Source organism: Mus pahari, chromosome 5, assembly GCF_900095145.1.
Source record: "Mus pahari chromosome 5, PAHARI_EIJ_v1.1, whole genome shotgun sequence".
Lineage (NCBI taxonomy): Eukaryota > Metazoa > Chordata > Mammalia > Rodentia > Muridae > Mus > Mus pahari.
The window spans coordinates 36,000,689-36,019,211 of NC_034594.1; the positions used below are offsets into that span (position 1 = coordinate 36,000,689).

Genomic DNA, 18,523 nt, shown 5'->3' on the forward strand with positions numbered 1-18,523 from the left:
CCAATTTTGTTATGTAGGCACTTAATGCTATGATCTTGTCTCTAAAAACCACATTTATTACATGCCATAAGTTTTGGTATGTTGGTATTTTTTTCATTCAATTCTAGAAATTATTTCATCTCTTTCTTAATTTTGATCATGGCACTCTTTTCATTCAGTAAAAAGTTGTTCATTTCCATGAGTTGTAGGCATTCTACTGCTTCTCTTGGTAGTGATAGCCAGATTTATTCTCTAGTGGTCTGATAGGGTGCAGGGTCATATATCAGTTTTCTTGACTAAATAATGACTTGCTTTGTGTTCAAGTATGTGGTCAATTTTTTTTTTCAGAAAGTTCTATGAGGTTCTGATAAGAAGTTCTATTCTTTTGTTTGGGTGAAATGTTTTATAAATATCTACTATGGCCATTTGGTTTATAATGTCAGTTAGCTCCAACATTTCTGTGTTTAGTTTTTGTCTGGATGACCTGTTTATTGGTGAAAGTGGGTCACTGAAGTCTCTCACTATCTCTGTATAAGTATCAATATGTGATTTAAGCTGTAGTCATGTTTCTTTATAAAGGTGGATCTCCTTGTATTTGGTACATGGATGTTAAGAATTGCAGTATCCTCTTGGTGGAGTTTTCTTTTGATGAGTATGTAGTTTGGCTTAAAGCCTATTTGGTCAGGTATTAAAATGTCTTCACTGGCTTGCTTCTTAGGTCTGGATTCTTGGAAGATCATTATCCATCCTTTACCTTAAGATGATGACTATTCTTGATTTTAATTTTAATTTTTATGTTCTTACATGCGGCAGAAAGATAGAGCCTGTTTTCACATCCATTCTATTAGTTTGTCTCTTTATATTGGAGAATTGAGGCCCTTGATGGTAAGAAATATAAATGAGCACTATTTATTTATTCTGGTAATTTTGTTTGTGGAGGTGGTGGTGTGTTTCCCCCCTTTGACTTGCTTGTCTGGGATTGTTTATTTCCTTTGTACTCTGTTGTCTTAGTTGCAGTTAACTTTTTAGGCTAGAATTTTCCTTCTAGTACATCCTGTAGAACTGGATTAGTAGATAGACATTGCTCAAATTTGGTTATCATAAAATGTCTTAGTTTCTGCATCTATTGTGATAGAAAGTTTTGTTGGGTATAGTAACTTTGGCTGGCTTTTGTGGCCTCTTAGAGTTTGTAGTACATCTGCCCAGTTCTTTCTCACTTAGAGTCTCTATTGAGAAGTTGGATGTAATTCTAATAGGTCTTCCTTTATATGTTACTTGTTTTTTTTGACCTTTCAGCTTTTAATATTCTTTGTTTAATATGTTTAGAGTCTTAATTATTATGTGCTGAGGGGAAGTTCTTTTCTGGTCAAGTCTATTAGAGATTCTGTATGCTTCTTGTATCTTAATGGGCATCTCCTTCTTTAAATTATACAACTTTTCTACCATGATATTTTCAGGGCCTTTAACCTGAGTTTCTTGTCTTTCCACCTTTCCTTTATCCTTAAATTTGGTCTTCTCATAGTGTCCCAAGTTTCCTGAATGTTTGTGCTAGGAATGTTTTTAAATTTTCTTTGACCCTATGTATCCATTTCTTCTATCCTGAGATTCTCTTGCATATCTCATATTCTGCTGGTGAGGCTTGCCTCTGAGTTTTGAGCAAGAGTTCCTAGAGTTTTCATATCTACATCCCTTCAGTTTTTGGTTTGCTTTATTGATTAGATTCCCCCTTCCAAGTCTTGAACTGTTTTGTTTATTTCCTTCCACTGTTTGTGTTTCCATAGATTTCTTTAAGGACTTTATTCCCTCTTTTCATTATATTCTCTATAATATTCAGAAAGGCTGTTTTAAGATCTTTTCTTGTTGCACAAGGCCTGCTGTGGTAGGATTGCTGGACTCTAGTTGAAACACATTGTTCATGCTGGTATGAATTGCATTTTTATACTGACATCTAGGCATCTGGGTTTGCAATGATTGCAATTCCATATGTTGATATCTGGTCTTGTCTTTGTTGGATAGGTGTGTTTTTTTTTCCTTGTTTCTGGTGCCCTTTCTGTTTCTCAGTAAAGTGTGGTGGCAGTGTGTTGCCTGATAGGAAATTCTTCTAGGATTCTGAAAGGTGCAGTCAATGGGAATTCTAGATAAAATATGTCTTTAGTTATTGGGAATCTGTCACTTAGAATTGAGGTTGGGCCTTTTTGGTGGGATAGGATGAGAGTGTCCACAGGTGAGAAGAAAGCAGAGTGTTTTACCAAAATCTGCTGAGCCTCCTAGGTATCAGGGCAGAGAGTGAGGAGAGATCGCAACAGCTAGTCTGATAAAGAGCTATGATGAGACTGGGGCTTTGGAGATGGAGGGGAGAAGTGAGGAGTGAGGACCTGAAGCTTGCCCCACTTCTTAGCGGGACTATTTGATTTTCTGGCACACTTCACAGGTGATTTCCAGAGACTGCCTTCTGGAGTTGGGAGCTGGAGTAGGGAAAAGGTTGCCAGAGAAGATTTATGTGATCAGTTGGAGATGAGGGAGGAGAAGGATGACCTCAGCAGGTGGCCTGCTATGCCACAGAGTTGGTGATGAGACTGGAGGGTTGGACCTGGAGAAATGGAGGGAGAGGTGAAGATCTGTAATGAGCCTACCTGCTTCACTTACTCGAGTGTCCTGTGGGTTCCCAGAGAAGGCCTGACAGAGTTATGGCTGTGAGGAAGGTATGAGGCGAACAGACAGTGGGGAGGAACCTGGAGAAGAAGGTCTACATGATCCCTTGGAGGTAGGACGGAGAAGAAGAGAAGGCTGCAGTAGGTGTTCTGCTTCAAAGCTGGGAATGAGACTGGGGTTTGGATTTGGAGGAACAGAGGGAGAAGTGAAGATACACAGTTATCCTATTTGCTTGCCTGGCTGGAGTGATTAAAAATTTTCCATTGTGTTTATGAGTGTGTGTGTGTGTGTGTGCAAGTGCGCTTGTGTAAGTGTGCATACACGTGCATGAGTATAAGTTAGAGAATTTGCAGAAGTAAGTCCTCTCCTTCCACTACATGAGGCCCAAGGATCAAATTCAGGTCGTCTGGCATGACAGCGGGAGCCTTTTCCCTCTGAGCCATTTGGCCAGCCTGATACAGGAATTTTTAAACAATTTTCACTGATGATTGATCATACTCCTGTGAAAACAGAGTGACAACATATTTAAAAGTTAGTGAATATGTCTTTGTTACTAGTAATAAGGGAAACAACTACAGGGAAGCAAATCATCTAGAACATAGAATTGAACCAAGAGCCTACACAACAAACCTTGGTTTTTATTGTCTATGGAACTTGCACTAGGACAGATCCCATTCAGACTCATAAAACAAATGATAACAGGTTTACAATGATTGAGAGCACACCCTCTTCCTATAAATAGATGCAAACTACATATCAGTAACAGAAAAAGGTACACTTAAGTATTCTTTCATTAGTCAGGGCAGAAATATAACAACTGCATTATATGAAAATAAAATATAACACATGAAGTTTAGGGTGTGGCTGAGATAGGACTGAGAGGGAATTTGCAACACTAATGGTCACAGGAAAAGCCTCAAATCCTTGTTCCTAAGTGACTAAATAAGAGCAGTATAACATGGGAGGCCACAGGGATACATGTAAGAACAGAAATCCATGGAGCTAAAAACTGGAAAAACATAAACCTTCAAACATCAGAACTCACGTCTTGCAGAAGCACGTTTAACTGATAAACCACTCAGAAGGCTGATGGCAAAGACAGCAAGATACAAGTCAAGATGAGAAGAAATGGGAACTACAGCAAAGGGTGTATCAGGAGGGTAGCACAACCTTACTGTCAAAGAACTTAGAAGAAATGGGTCAGAGGGTACAAAACCCACAAACTACTGTGTCCCAGACAAAACATGAATAATCTTACCAACCCTATACTTAATAATCCCCCTTCTCCAGGATTCAGGCTAGGAAGAATAGCCTTCAGCTTAATTTATGAGACTAATATCACACTGATTCTAAAACTGATAACACATAAAAAGGCAGACTAGTGTCTTTGATAAATTGTACAAGACAATAGTGCCAAATAAACTACTTGTGAGCTAAACATAGCAATGAATAAACATAATTATATAACAAGCTTATTCTAGGTGCAAGGCTGGTTCAATGTTTGGACAGTCAAACATTTCTATATTAATAATTAATAAGCTTAAGAAAGCATGATTACATCTACCGTGAATAAGATATATGATAAAATCTCATATCCACTCATAATGAAAATTTTCAGTATTTAGGAATAGAGCAATTCCTCAGTCTCTTAAAGAGATTTTTCAAAGGACACACTATGAGGGGATTAGTCGACTGATAATCTCTGCCAATTCAGGGTAATCGATGCTTCAAAGGGTAAATCAACATTCTGCGTTACAAAGGTCTGTCAGATGATCCTGGGCCAGAAGGCTGGACTGATGCTCCAACTTCCTGACATGCAGGAGCTAAATAGGTAGGCAGCTGTCTCCACAACTTGTCTCAGTTCTGGAAGTTGTGTTGGGCTTCCTATATTTTTAGATCATATTAGTCATTCTCGGATTTCTGATGAGATTGAAGAGTGGTTATAGTCTCATAGCCAACCCAGGCTATTTAACATTGAGAGAATATATTTGAGATGACAGTTTTCAGATAGTATACAAGGTAAAACAAGGACATAAGCTATGGATTTATAAGCCTTTTGTAAGTTAGGAGAGATAACAGAGTATTCTATTTAATTGTCAAAGATAGTGGACTGGATGTTAGGTATATCTTATAATATACATTTATATATAATTTACAAATATATAAAATATTATATATATATATATATATATATATATATATATATATATAATTTACAAAATGGTAATAGTTGTGTTCAATTTATATTTGAGAGGAAAGAGCCTTTTAACTGGACAGAAAGGGGAAAGTATTGTGGACAGCCTTGGTGCTGTTTGTATTTTGATGCTAATTCAGCTTTTCTAAGAGGGGATGCCTGGGACTAGTAGTGAATCATGTACTCAGGATTTTATGTGACCCTTCTAATGAATAAAGAAACCAATCACTGGGCGAGTAGGTGAGACTTCCAAGTAAGACGGAGGGACTGCTGAAGAGGAGAAGAGAGTGGGCTGGAGGACTCAAGATGGAGGTGAAAATGTAGATAGCAGAGATTCCGTCTCAAGTGGCAGATCTCTTTGGATCTGCTACTGGAGGATTTAACTTAGAATGCCTTATAAATTAGGATGTTAGTTGTTGTGCCCAGTGATTGAGTTAACATTGATTCTGAAAAAAAAAAAAAAGATTTTTCAAGAAGACGTCAGACTAACATCTCAATGTAGAATACTGAAGATCCTCACTCTGACACCAAAAACAAAGTCAAAGTATTCATTCTTACAAAAAAAAAAAAATGCTAAAAGTTGTATTTCCTACCATAAAGATGAACTAAAATAGTATGTTAAATAGAAACAAAAGTGTATTTATACATGTCAAGATTACGAATCAAAACTCAATAAAGGATTCCTAACTCAGCTCTACTGCTATACAACAAACAAATGCAAAAAGAACATTAAAAATAAACATAATTTATAACTTCATTGTTTTACCTTCCTCTAAATGTAAAATTGTTTTAAAATAAAAGGTTTGTAGTTTAATAAACGAAACAAGCCACAGAGTCTCTAAAATATATACAATGTCAAGAAAAAGTATCTAGATCCCCCTAGAATATTATTTTAAAGAACAACATCTTTTAAGGTCAGTTGACAAATTTTTCATTAATAATGAAACAAGCAAATTAATTCATCACATGCCTGTCTGATTTTATAATCATCAACTTGTCATTAGCAATTCCCCCTTTTATATACTGTAAACTTCTAGGTTAGTATACTTGGCTTGCCTATCTTATGAGTCTCCTCATTTCTTGAGTATTCTATAATCTTGGCTATAAGAACACTTTAATTACATTAAACTGCTTTGGAAAAGGAATGAAAATTAGAAGCTGAATTAGAGACAAATTATTGCAGGAAGCTGAACTTCTTGCACTGTTTTTTGTTTTCCTATCAGAATGAACACTTTGTTCTTGGGGTGACAGGAAGGATCTTCACTACTCTTCACTGAGATGTTAGACTGATATCGTCTGAAAATCCTCTTTAAGAGATTGAGGAATTGCGCTATTCCTAAAGACTGACAATTTTCATTATGAATGGATATGACATCATATCATATATTTATTCATAGTTGATGTTTTTGAGCTTATTATTAACCTACTTTTATTTTAATATTGATATTATTTCATTTTTAAAACATTTTCCATGAAACTCATCAGTGGTAGTTTCAATTCAGTATATTATGAACTTATAAAAAATTGGGTTTTAATAAGCCTTTAAGGGGTAAGTTTCATTAATTCTTTGAGAATTTCATGTTGAGTTTTGAAGATACTAATTCCCTTCAGCATTCCTCCCATGTCCACTCCCTTCACTTCATACCTACCCAACTTTACCTCCTCATTTATTTTTTCAGAAACATCAAATTCCATAAATGTTGCCTGTATATTCATAGGTGTGTGATCGTCACTGGAGAGTGAGCCCTGCCCATTTCATACCTGTAAAGAATGCTAACTCTCCCTCACCTGTAGCTTTCAACTTCCAATAGCTCTTCAGCTATGGCTGGGACTTTGTGTTCACCTTCCCCTCTATGCTAGAATTTTGTCTGCCTTAAGCATGAATAGGTCTTGCACATGCTCTCACAACCTCTGTAAATTCATATGTACATCTGTGTTGCAGGACCTTCCAGCTCTCAGCAGGGCCAGGCCACGCTCTCGGCTCCTGCCACCACCAACTCTCTAGAGTTGGCCTCTGCGCTAGGTGAACTCACTTGCTCTGTCTCTCCTCCCTCCAACTAGCTGGCCCTGAGAGGCCACAGGGCTCCCGCTGGGCCATCTCTAGGATGGGCCCCAAGTTCCTCTCCATTCCATGTAACACCCCACAAACCCCAGGATCAGCCATCTCAACACCTAATTACCCAGTAGAAACATGACTCTTACAGCTTAATTATCCAATCGGATTTATATAACAAGATCACAATTTACAAGATGCCAGTACAATAATTTCTGAGTCAATTGATAAAGATAAAGCTTTAACTCAATTTTTCTAACCTTGTGATAACACCACATCGGCCTCCATTCTGGTTCTCTCTCTCCTCCTGAGACCTCTCTCTCTGTCTCAACTCCTCACTCCACCTCCCTTCTCCTGCCCAATCGTAAGCCTCCCACTGCCCTAATGTGATTGGACAGGATAAATCCTGTAACCCATCTGCCCTATTGTGTGTAGAGAATGCTGTTTCCTTTGTGTCATCTACTGCTTCTGGCTCTTACAATCTTCCTGCCTCCACTTTCAAAAAGGAGTAAACTTTTAAGATTTGGTCATTTTTTGTGATAGCATTTTTTAACTTAAAAAAAATGTATATCTTTCAAATAAATCGTTTTAATGATGTATCTGTTATCCTGGAAAATCACTGGGGAATTCTAGATGCTAGCAGAGTAAAGTGTCTGGCAGTTTAAAAGAAGAGAAATTTAATCTCATAGTTCCTAAAGCCACAAATCTGAGATCAGTGTCACTGGACTAAAATCAGTGTCCTTACTCTAGCAGACCTGGGGAAGGGCCCAGTCTGATTTTCAGTGTCTGCGACATCCCTTCTTATTATTACATCACCCAGTCTACCTCCATAATCCTATTGCCACCTCCATTCTGTATATACAGAACCTCCCTCTGCCTATCTCATATAAAGATAGTGTGGGTAAATTTGGGACCTGCCCAGACTCTCCTCAGTAATCTCACCACAATAAGAACCTTCAGTCCAGTGCTGCCTACAACGATGTTTCCCTCCATACATGGAGCCCACAGGCCCCAAGGATCCAGAACTGCTATTTCTGAGAGGCTATTTTTAATCTACTAAGAAGATCATTAAGCATGGTATGCTTTGAGTTTGTCTCTATTTAATGTGACATTCAACACGGAGCTGCAAGTGGGTGGGTGCTGTTTTGAGTGCTTTTTAGAGAAATTGAGAGTTCTTTGGCTGCTGTTCTTGTGGGCCATTTTCAGGTGGCCTTTCAGCAAGAAATGTGGACCTAATCAATGATCCTTAGAAATTAAACACCTATAGCTGCTAAACGCAAGTAAGCTCTATTCCTATGCTTAACAAATCCATTTGCCTATTGAAATCCATTTGCTGGTAAAGACAGAAAAAGATTACCACTAGCTTCAAAAAATATTCAACTTCCTTGCTAATTAAGGATATACAAATACAGATGGTGAGGTCCCATTTTTTTTCTTTTTAATATCAAGTAAGACAACAAATGTCCATTTAGCCTTAACAAATGCAAACACGTCTTACTAGATTTAAATCTTTTGTTTAAAGACCATGATGTAGCACAAGGGCTAGAATGGTATGGCCCCCTCCTCCCTTCCCCCAGAGAGAAGTGACATACAGAAGGCCTTGGCTTCCATCTTGAATTGCAAATGAAAGACCAAATCCCTGTGGGAGGTTGTCACCTGATACCCTCTCTATTCTCTTTTCTCCTTTCTCCAGGGTCAGGAATAACACTATTCCATTCCTTCACAGGTCCTAAAGCCTCTACAGTCTATATGTATGTCACTTCTGTCTTGACAGTCACAGGCATATTTCAGGACTCAGCACTGTTTCCATGATTTGAAAGTCATTCATGCAGATTATTAGTTAATGGTTTTTCCATGTGGCAGTAGATATAATAGTTCATTTAAATGCTAAATAAAAGTCCTTACATAACTATGCCTATGTCTGCTTACTTTTTTTTTTTTTACTGGAAATGTTGCCAGTGTTTTAAAGTGTTATAAATATAATGTTTTATTACTATATAAAATAATTTGGTGAAGACAACACATTTCATGCCTTAAAATGATAATAAATTTGAAGTATAAATGCTCTGTTCTGTGAGACTTACTAGTGGAAACATAATTTGATACAGTCTTCCTTGAAAACAATTGGGCAATATATTAAATAGTATTATATATTTTTGATACAATATGTACTTATGAACCCTGGGATAATGCTTAATATACAGTTCTGTTTGTTTCCAAATTGTTTCCAAATGTGTTCATTAACAAGCATCAGCATCATAAAAGGCCTCAGCTCCATCTTGGAGTTCCTCAGTCAAAAGCTTTGAGAATGGGAATAAACTAGTTAACCACCACGCCTAGCAGGTAATTCACATGCAGATTAGAGTATTTAAAAACCTACTGTGATATTTTTTGGGGGGGGGGAAAGTCAGACTTATGAATGGTCTATATCATTAATATTGAATCATTCATATTGACCAGGGTAGAACTCCATGATCAGTGTCCCACAGAGGGAAATATTGATATGAAAAAAGAAACAATACAGAATAAAAATTGTTTTCTCTGCCTCTGTGTCTGACTTTGTCTCTCTTTCTCTCTGTATATCAGTCTACCTTTTCTCTGTCTCTCCCTCTGTTTCTGTCTCTGTCTCTCTGTGTGTGTGCGTGCGTGTGTGTGTGTGTGTGTGTGTGTGTGTGTGTGAGAGAGAGAGAGTGTGTGTGTCTGCACACGCGCGCGAGCCTCTACACATGTGAACCAAGGAGTAAATACAAGTTTTAAGCATGTTAAGCAACTTCCCTGTTAGTATATTGTAATCTGATGCTCTAGTCGTATCCCACAGATGGAGCACAGCAGTAGAAGGTGTAGCTTGAGGTCGGGGTAGAGTCCAGCTCCCAATGTCTTTATAAATCAGGAATTCAAAAGTCGTCGTCTTGAACATTAGTCTTCAATACTGACCTACATTTTCTAGTTATGACCTTTTGATGCTCATCTATTCTAAGGTCTCCTTATAGAAATACAGAAAATATTGAAAGTATATGGGGTGATAGCCAGTAAAATAGATGCAAACTCAATGTCTAGAAAAAATTGAAATTTTGAAAGAATGTTCTGAATTTTTTGGCAGTTAAATTTCTTTATAAAGTTGCTAGTGTTCTCTATGCATGAAATGGATTATTATAACCTCAACTTGTATTGATGCAATTCAAGTGTTACTTATTCCATTATATACAACCCCATTTTTCTCAAAATATCTGATATTATTTTACTTGCATCTGATGTACATGTCATGATCAAAATTTAATTCTACTTTTCCTGAAATGGAGAGCATGTTTTGTCTGAGCTCTATAGCACTCAACTTCAATTTTAACTTATAATTCTCAATATGCTCTATTATCATTAGAGAATAATAGAGAATATGCCTGCAGGTAGTTTAATACTTTTAAATTCCTGTAGATCATAATGAAAGACCATGTGGCCCAGCATGCTTCACATTTCAAAGGTTGTGGGCTGTTAACGTTTATTAAAATTCCCATAATTTTTTTGCTGTCAACCTAAATGTAAAATTACTTTATCACTTTTTTTCTACAAAATAAAAGATCAAGGAAATACGAGTTTATTTCCAACTAATTATCTAGACAAACAGGGAGAAAGAAACTTAGAAAAAGTCAACCGTGTTATTTATAGCTTAAGAAGAATAGCCAATTTACAAATATTTTAATGCTGAAGTGATACAATTATGTAATCATGAGGCCATCCGTTCCATGATGGTTAGTACTGTGCTCTGTATGCCCCAAGAATTCTGTTGAGCACCAGAGAAAGAACTGAGCAAGACAAACCCCAGTCCCCAGGAAGTGTTCATTCTCATAAGAGTGACAGATAATAACCAGCATACGTGGTGATAAAAGGTGATTACCCCACCCTTCCCCCACCCCCACCCCCCCAAAAGAGCTTCAACTAACATCTAAAGAGAGGATTGAGATGAAACATGAAACATAGAGAAGATACTCCAAGAGTAGATAATAGGCTGTCAAACAGCTCGTAGGCAAGAAACTGTGCAGGAGAACTTAGAAAGAGAGGGAGGAAGGGAGCGTCACTGCAGGAGGCTGGGCAATGCTGGGTACCAGTTTCCAAGGTCTCCATCAATCAGGAATACGACAGTCATCAAACTGCACCTACCAACAAGCAGCAGAAAATTGTTGAAAGTTTGAAAGGCTCTCCCTAACTTGTAAGAGAGACAGCCAAACCTAGTGCACAAAGATGGTAGAGGAGACCAAGGAAGTGGTGGGGACCTCCCTGAGATGGGAACTTTCAGAGGCAGAGACTGGTATTCACAATCTTTAAAACTCTGTGATGGAAACCAGAGTTGGCCACCCGTGAGATGAAGCACCCATCAAACCTGGGGTGTAAAAAAAATGCACAGGCACTTCAGTGACTCATTCAGGAGGAACGAGGTTGCTTAGTGAGGTGGAAGGCGCTGCAGGAAGATTTATTTCATATAGCAAGGACCCTGATCACTGGGATGTCTATATGTGAGTGACGACATCAAGAAACAGACTTGGCTTTTAAAAAGATCCAGGATGAAATATATCTTCTAAATTTTAATCTGATTTTTAGTAGTACAATTAAGCACATCTTTTTCGGAAAAACATAGGCCCCTCTTTTTATTTATTTTTTTTTATTTTTATTTTTTTTTCAGTGCTGGAGGCTGAACCCTGGGGGCAAGGTTGGGAGCTCTCCATGCTTTGAAGATACTCTCTCCTATAGTCTCTTTCTGAGATACATAACTTTACTGAGTATATAATGTTGCTTTATATAGCTACATTGAATATTAGCAGCCCCATTCTTATTCTTATAACACATATGCCTTCTAATAACTATCATAATAAGCAATGCTGTGATTAACACTTTTGTATGGCTCTGTATTTTTGTGAAATTTAGAATCAACAAGAAATACCATGCGATATAAGTGCTTAATGCATGCAGAGAGAATTAAATGAATTCACCACTTACAGACATGAAGTGGAAAACAAGGTAAGTCAGCAGGACTGTTTGCTCGTTGTTTGTTTCATAACCAGCTATAAAGATTTTGCTTGCAATCTTCAATATTTTAAAACTGCTAGTGGGAGTTTCACATCAGTTTCAACATTGAAAATAACATCTCTCAGTTTATAGGATGGCACAGTCATACTTTGTAAGGGATAAGAAAAGAATAGTAGTACATTAAATTCCATGTCTTTCCTACCCTTTAAGTCCTAAAATTCTCATCAAGAATGGCGGCGTCTGGGCCTTCCATGTCTACCTCAGTGGCAGAGTGCTTACCTATAAGCATGAAGCCAAGGGTTAGCTGTCAAACAGTAAGAGTGAAAAGAATCAGTGTCTGGGTTTCCAAACTTTTCCTCGAAGGACAGTGTCAGAGCTTTGGACTTCTAGAAATCTACCTTCATCTCCCATCTTGGTGTACCTAAGCCACACCTGACTTAGTATTGTTACAGTTTATAGTACCAGTTAGGGTTTATTTTCCTGAAAAACAAAAGAAATCACATTTTTCCCATGGCTAGAACTTTGAAAGTAACAAGCAAACGAGAACCCCAGGAAACAGAAAAGTATCAGATGAAAACCATGCCCTCTGGAGAGATGCCGGCCTCCCTTCCTACAGTCTTCCAAAATACTTCACTGACAGCAAAAAGATACCTGGGGCACCTGCTCCTGTGAGAGCCCTGCTTGCTGCTGAGTGTGGAGGAGGAGTGCTGGGCTCTTACTGACAGGTACCACCCAGACACTGAAACCTTCTGCCTCCTCCACGCCTCCAGCACACTGGAAACTGAGGAGATGTCTCAAAAACATCAGCTTCCCCTTTGCCTGATGGGATGGCTTTATCCTCGAGCAATTTCTCCAAGTGACAGCCTTCAGTCTCTGAAAAATGTGAAAGTTGCCTTTTGAATCAATGCAAATGAGGGCTGGGGCCGGCCTTTCATTGTTTCCCCAGATCCTCATTCACTTCTAGCTGTAGAAGTATCACACATGTAGGACTAGTGAAAAGTGTGTAAACATGTTATCCGGCTAACTAAGCTGCCACAGGGAGCGACTTCATTGTTCTTGACTTCAATGTGAGTGGGGCAGAGCTGATGATACAATTCTCTCTCTTACAGATAATAATTTTCTTTTTGAATGGTTTTTCATTAGTTTCCTTTTGAGTTCCAAGGCAAATTCCAAAATCCATTCGGATTTGATCTGCCTTTAGAACCTTGTTTCCCTCCTTCCTAGCAAGCAAGAACCATGATTGACCTGACCAGCAAGGCAGGACTCTAATCTTTGATTCATTATGGTTTGTCTTTGCATCTCTTGGGATGGTCACGACTGGATAGGAAAGCATTCTAAACTCTCAGCAGCAGAATACAAGCTAACACTGGTCAACAGTCAAGAGACCTTGGAAAACATGAAAGACATATCAGATGTGACCAGCTGATGACAGAGAGAACAGAAGCAAGGCAATGGTGTAGCTCAGAAGTATCTTGCCCCAAGCACTTCCATTTGCTACCCTTTTAGGTACAGCAGAGTATGTGGCTGAGAAAAAGAATGAGGAAATACAGAACTACTGTGTTTCTCTCCTGAGGACAAGCCAACAGAAGAAGATGAGGGTTGAGTGAAGATCATCTAAGTCTGTTGATATAAAACACCACTCGCCTCTCCGAGGGATTAAGAGAACATTCATTCTCACACCAGACATGAATGACCATAATCTAGGAACATGGATTCAGGTTAATCCAAACGATGTGTCCCAATATGGCAAGATTTGCCTGAAGTTTGGCACTTCTGCAACGGAATAGAGCCACAAGTCAAATCCATTGGAGGGAAGTCAGCAAAGTGGGAGAATCTCTCTTAGAGGTCTCAGATGACTTTCTATCTGATGACATTCTTAGCTTCTGGGTTATCAACACATTGCAAAAGGTTTTACTTATAGTTGCATGGATGGTAGATAAGCTACACGTGGAAAAACAAGTGGCTATACAACCACAATAATTTGGCTCTGAATCATAACATTCCTGCTCTCCAGAATCTAGAAGCTTTAATCCATCAATCAACTTTGTAGAACCTTTAAGGCAGGTATGACTCTTCCTTGGGCTCCTCCCAAACTTCAAGCCATTTAAAGATTTTTTTCCCTACTAAAAAAAAAAATTATAGGAAAAAAATTAAATAATACTTGCTGAATAGCAAAGAATTAGAAAACACAGTTTTTAGTTCAACTATTTATAGAAAGTCATCTGAGATGGCCTCTTGCACAGCTCTGCTAAGAATCACAAGGGGAATGAGTTACTCTCTTCTCTCAAATGCACATACTTGGGAATTTCTGCCTTGGTGCCTCAGCTTTTCTCAATGTGGTTCTAAGGTAGATTACAAGGTGAAACATGGTCAGATGCAGTAAGCCACAATGCGAAGGAAGAAGGAGGAACTACGAGAACTGAATGGTGAGAACCTAGTGTCTGTGTAACAAAAGATTTGGTGTACTCTTCTGGAAGTCGATGGCAAACTTGGCTCTGACTTTTCTAAAACCAGGCAAACCAGGTGTGCTTGATATAGTATGTACAAGGTAAAAGTGACTAAGAAGCAGACAGGAGCCAAGGCATATGCCTGTAATCCCAGCCCTGGAAAGCACTTCTCTGGGAGCTGGGGTCCCCACTGAGCTACATGGTAGACTGCAGGTCACCCAGACCTATGTAGTAAGATCCTGCCTCAAATATAAATTTAAAATAAATTTCCTGTATAAAGCAACAACACAATGACATCTGACCCTGCAGTGCTCATGAATAAAACACGTGTTGCACAATGAAGCACTTACAAGGGGCATGTCTGAGACAAGCTGTACAAATAGATCTTACTATTTCACCAGTAAAAACATTGGCTATCATATGTGAGTCACATAAAGATAAATTTACTAGTAAACATGTAGCCTAAAGCCTTGTAGATTTGGCTTAGTATATCGTGGACATTGTTGCTATTATTTTCATGTTCGGGGTTATTACTATGGTGATTTTACTGTGAATATCCACATTGTGAGGATTATCCAGGATATAAAAAGGGAGGAGTTTTCTTTACCAAGCAGAGCCCTGGTATAAAGCTCATCTCACAAGGAGTGCCCAGACTTCTAAATGCAACCCATTCCCACTGTTTGTTTACAGTGATAGTTCCCAGTTTGATTTTTTGAGCTTGAACATCTTTGGGCTGGGAATTCATTCTCCAGTTTGGTTTTAATGTCTTCCTACTTCTTGCCATGGTCTTATTTATGTTCCCTGTGTCGCAACTACAGAAATTTGTGTTTGAGACCCTTTGTATGTGACTCAGTAAAACAAAATGTTTTGTAAACTCCATGTCTGTTCCTCTGTAGCAGCTGCTTTGAGGAAATATCAAAGAAACAATGACTCTTCTTGTGCTTTGCAGACAGCTGAGTCTGTTGGGAAAGATAATAGCAAACACTTAAGAGCATATACTCCAACCATAAACAATAACTATTCTATAGATTTTATGGCTCTTTATATTTTAGCAATCTACTTCACATTCATCACTGCGGTTGTGTCTTCCAGGAGCCCCATGAAACAATCAAAGTAGAATTATGACTTTGATTTTTTACTTCATATAAAAACTCTGATTTCCAAAATTGCAAACCCCCTTACCTTAGGGCACATGACTAACCCCAGGTACAGCAGAGCATCACAGGAGACAGTTGTCACAGCTCAACCCCCTGCACAACTCCATACAGAGACACTGCATAAATATTTTCTCAATAAATATTCAAGAGAATGCTTGGCACCATCCACTTGGACTCATAAAAATTGATGATTAGAAGATTGATTATAAGAATGATCATAACAAACCACATTCATATAAGAATGGTCATAACGAACCACAACCACACTATGCAATACTTCAAATTTGTGTATTATAGAAAAGCCACCTACTTTGTATGACCCCCTACTCTATATTCCTTTAATATATAGGAAAGGATAAAAATGGAAGCCACCTAAAAATTCAGATGTAAGTAAAATAGTTCCAAGTTCTTCCTGAAAGGAAGTGATTTTTTTTCTCCCTAGAAAAAGAGAATTTCTCAGGAAATAGAACTCTGAAGTTTAAGACTTTAAACCACTCAAAGCCAAAATGAAAAAAAAAATCAAGGCTACAAGTGCATTTATTGCAATACTTTCCACGACAGAAAAAATATCAGAAACTGCCTTTATTACCACTAATTGAACTATGATACATCTGTACATCTATAAAAGAAAAATGGAAAGGATGGTTAAAATGCTAAATGGGTATATTTTAGGCATTTTGAAAATTGAACATGCACTATAATATGTGCATTTATATATGTATATACTCTACATATGAATACACAAATATATTTGTATAGACTCACCAATATTTATTTATACACATATATGCATTCTTTTTGTAAAATCAGAAATATTTTATTTTATATGTGTAGATGTTTTGCCTGCATGTATGCCTGTGCACCACATTCATGTATTTCCCAGGGAAGCCAAAAGAGGAATTTTTGATCCCCTGGGACTGAGTTACGGACAATTGTTAGCTGCCCTGTGGATGTTGAGAATTGAACACAAGTGCTCTAAAAGACCAGCCAGTACTCTTTTGTTTTAAAGGTGCACATAGAGTTTTATTGTTCTATTACAATAATCTCAGGTACACTCCAGGTGTTTGTCAACATGAATTCTAATCTCTGCTATCACGAATGTCTTCCTAAAGAACCAAGTAGACTGTTGGTAATTATAAAACTGATGGCCTCAAGAAGATGAGTGATGGTTTGACGTTGATGCCAACGTGGTAGATGCTACTCTTTCCTTGTGTGTCGGTAACTCAGGTTCACCTTTTGCTTTTGAGTCAGAATAAGTAGATGAACTGGATGAAAAATGAGGAAACCCAGGTTGAAAGGAAGGCTCTCCCTGCATTTCAGTACAACTATTCCACAAGTGGGACATGTCCCCACGGTTTTGAGTAATAGAGGTTATAATGAAATTCACAGTGCTGTCGTTTGCTTGAGTGAAGATTCTCTGTGAGTCCATACGAAGAGGTGACACCTCATTTAATGGAGCAGGGCGATGTGTGAGAGTTTCTTCGGGTGGTCTGAAGGAACTTGGTGTTGCAAGAGAAAAGTCACTTCTGATGGCATCCATCGTATCAGAAGCCCCTAGGGCAAGAGAAGACTTCTGTCTCAGATATACATTTGAAACACTAGAGCTGGACAACAAATTTCTCTCATTGGTTTGGACAGCTACACCCAAACTACGGTCATCCATCTTGCCCAAGTCTGGTCTGAAGTGTTTGTTCTTGAAATCCTGAAGTGAAGGAGCAGCTCCACGAGAAACTGTTTTAATCCCAATTCTCCTTTTCATTCTTTCTATAAGATGGGGACAGTCTCTCAGAAAGTTTGGATTCTGGTAGAACTGTAACTTACATGAGGCAGAAATTCCTTTTTCTTCAGCCAAAAAGTCGGGGAGAGAAGCAGATCTTTGGAAGTTCTGTCTCATTTTCCTAAATCCATACAGATTAAGTTGCCGAACCAAACTTTTCATGCTATCAGTTTCAAATATTCTGAAGGGGGCCTTTCTTTCCAACACTTCCTTCTTGAAGAGTTCTTCATTGATCACTATGTAAGTCCCATCCTCATCCCACCAAATAGACTTAAACTTGTCACTTCCCACTATTTTCCAGAGTTTTCTGGGGAAGGTCATTGAAAATAAGTTACTGTCTTCACCTGGCTCCGAGGCACAGAGGGTATGAGGTGGCCTCTTTATCAAGAATCGCTGAGCCAAAACCTGAAATGCACTTTCCTCAATAATAGCCCATAAGTCTGAGTCCTTCTGACCTGCGTTGTCACACCAAGGCTCACAGGAAGAGGTCTCTAAATCTGTTGATAGACTGTTAGGGGAAACAGCCCGCATTTCCGAAGGTGCTTCAGCCATATCCTGCACACTTTACCCACATAGACTTCACATCTGAACAGCTTTGTACTCTGTAGATTATATTGGCGCTTCAGTAGTCCTACACAGATGGAAGTAAGTGACGACATCATAAAGGCAGTCAGTCTAATAGCTGTGACATCACAGAATCACTTAGGGCTCCTGGTGATCATTGTGCCAAAAGCATCCCTGTCCTTTGCAAAACAGGAAAGCAAGAGTAACCCCTGACTTACTGAAGATTTCAAAACGCCGTCCCTAAAGACGCTTCTCTCCTCCCCTTTTTAATTAGACTTTATATTATTTAAAACAATTTTTAATTTTTAATATACTTTGACCATATTCTTCTGCTTCCCTAATTATTTCCAGATCCCCCTCCTCTCTACCCACCCAACTTTCAGTCCTTAAAAAAATAAGCAAAAACCCAATCTAATAGCAAAATCCCCCAAAGCCAGGAAAACAAAATAACGTACCATCCCAAAAGAAAGAACAAAACACCAAACTGTAACCAAATAAAGACATACAAAAAAAAATAAAATAAAATCCCACGGAGGTCATTATATGTTGTCAGCCACTTCTGTTTTTTGTTTGTTTGTTTTTGTTTTGTTTTGTTTTGTTTTTCGAGACAGGGTTTCTCTGTGTAGCCCTTGGCTGTCCTGGAACTCACTTTGTAGACCAGGCTGGCCTCGAACTCAGAAATCC

At 38.4% G+C, this 18,523-nt stretch overlaps 1 protein-coding gene across 1 annotated transcript; it reads right to left on the minus strand.

The window, feature by feature from the left end:
* Positions 1-16,505: 16,505 nt before the first annotated feature.
* On the minus strand, positions 16,506-17,896 carry LOC110322629 (heat shock transcription factor, Y-linked-like). Its single transcript, XM_021199334.1, has one exon. The coding sequence runs from the start codon at positions 17,825-17,827 to the stop codon at positions 16,649-16,651; it is 1,179 nt and encodes a 392-aa protein (XP_021054993.1). The 5' UTR covers positions 17,828-17,896; the 3' UTR covers positions 16,506-16,648.
* Positions 17,897-18,523: the final 627 nt, after the last annotated feature.

Bases quoted from the DNA above. Each gene is read 5' to 3' on its own strand.
- LOC110322629 (XM_021199334.1), bottom strand. From the start codon at position 17,827: ATGGCTGAAGCACCTTCGGAAATGCGGGCTGTTTCCCCTAACAGTCTA.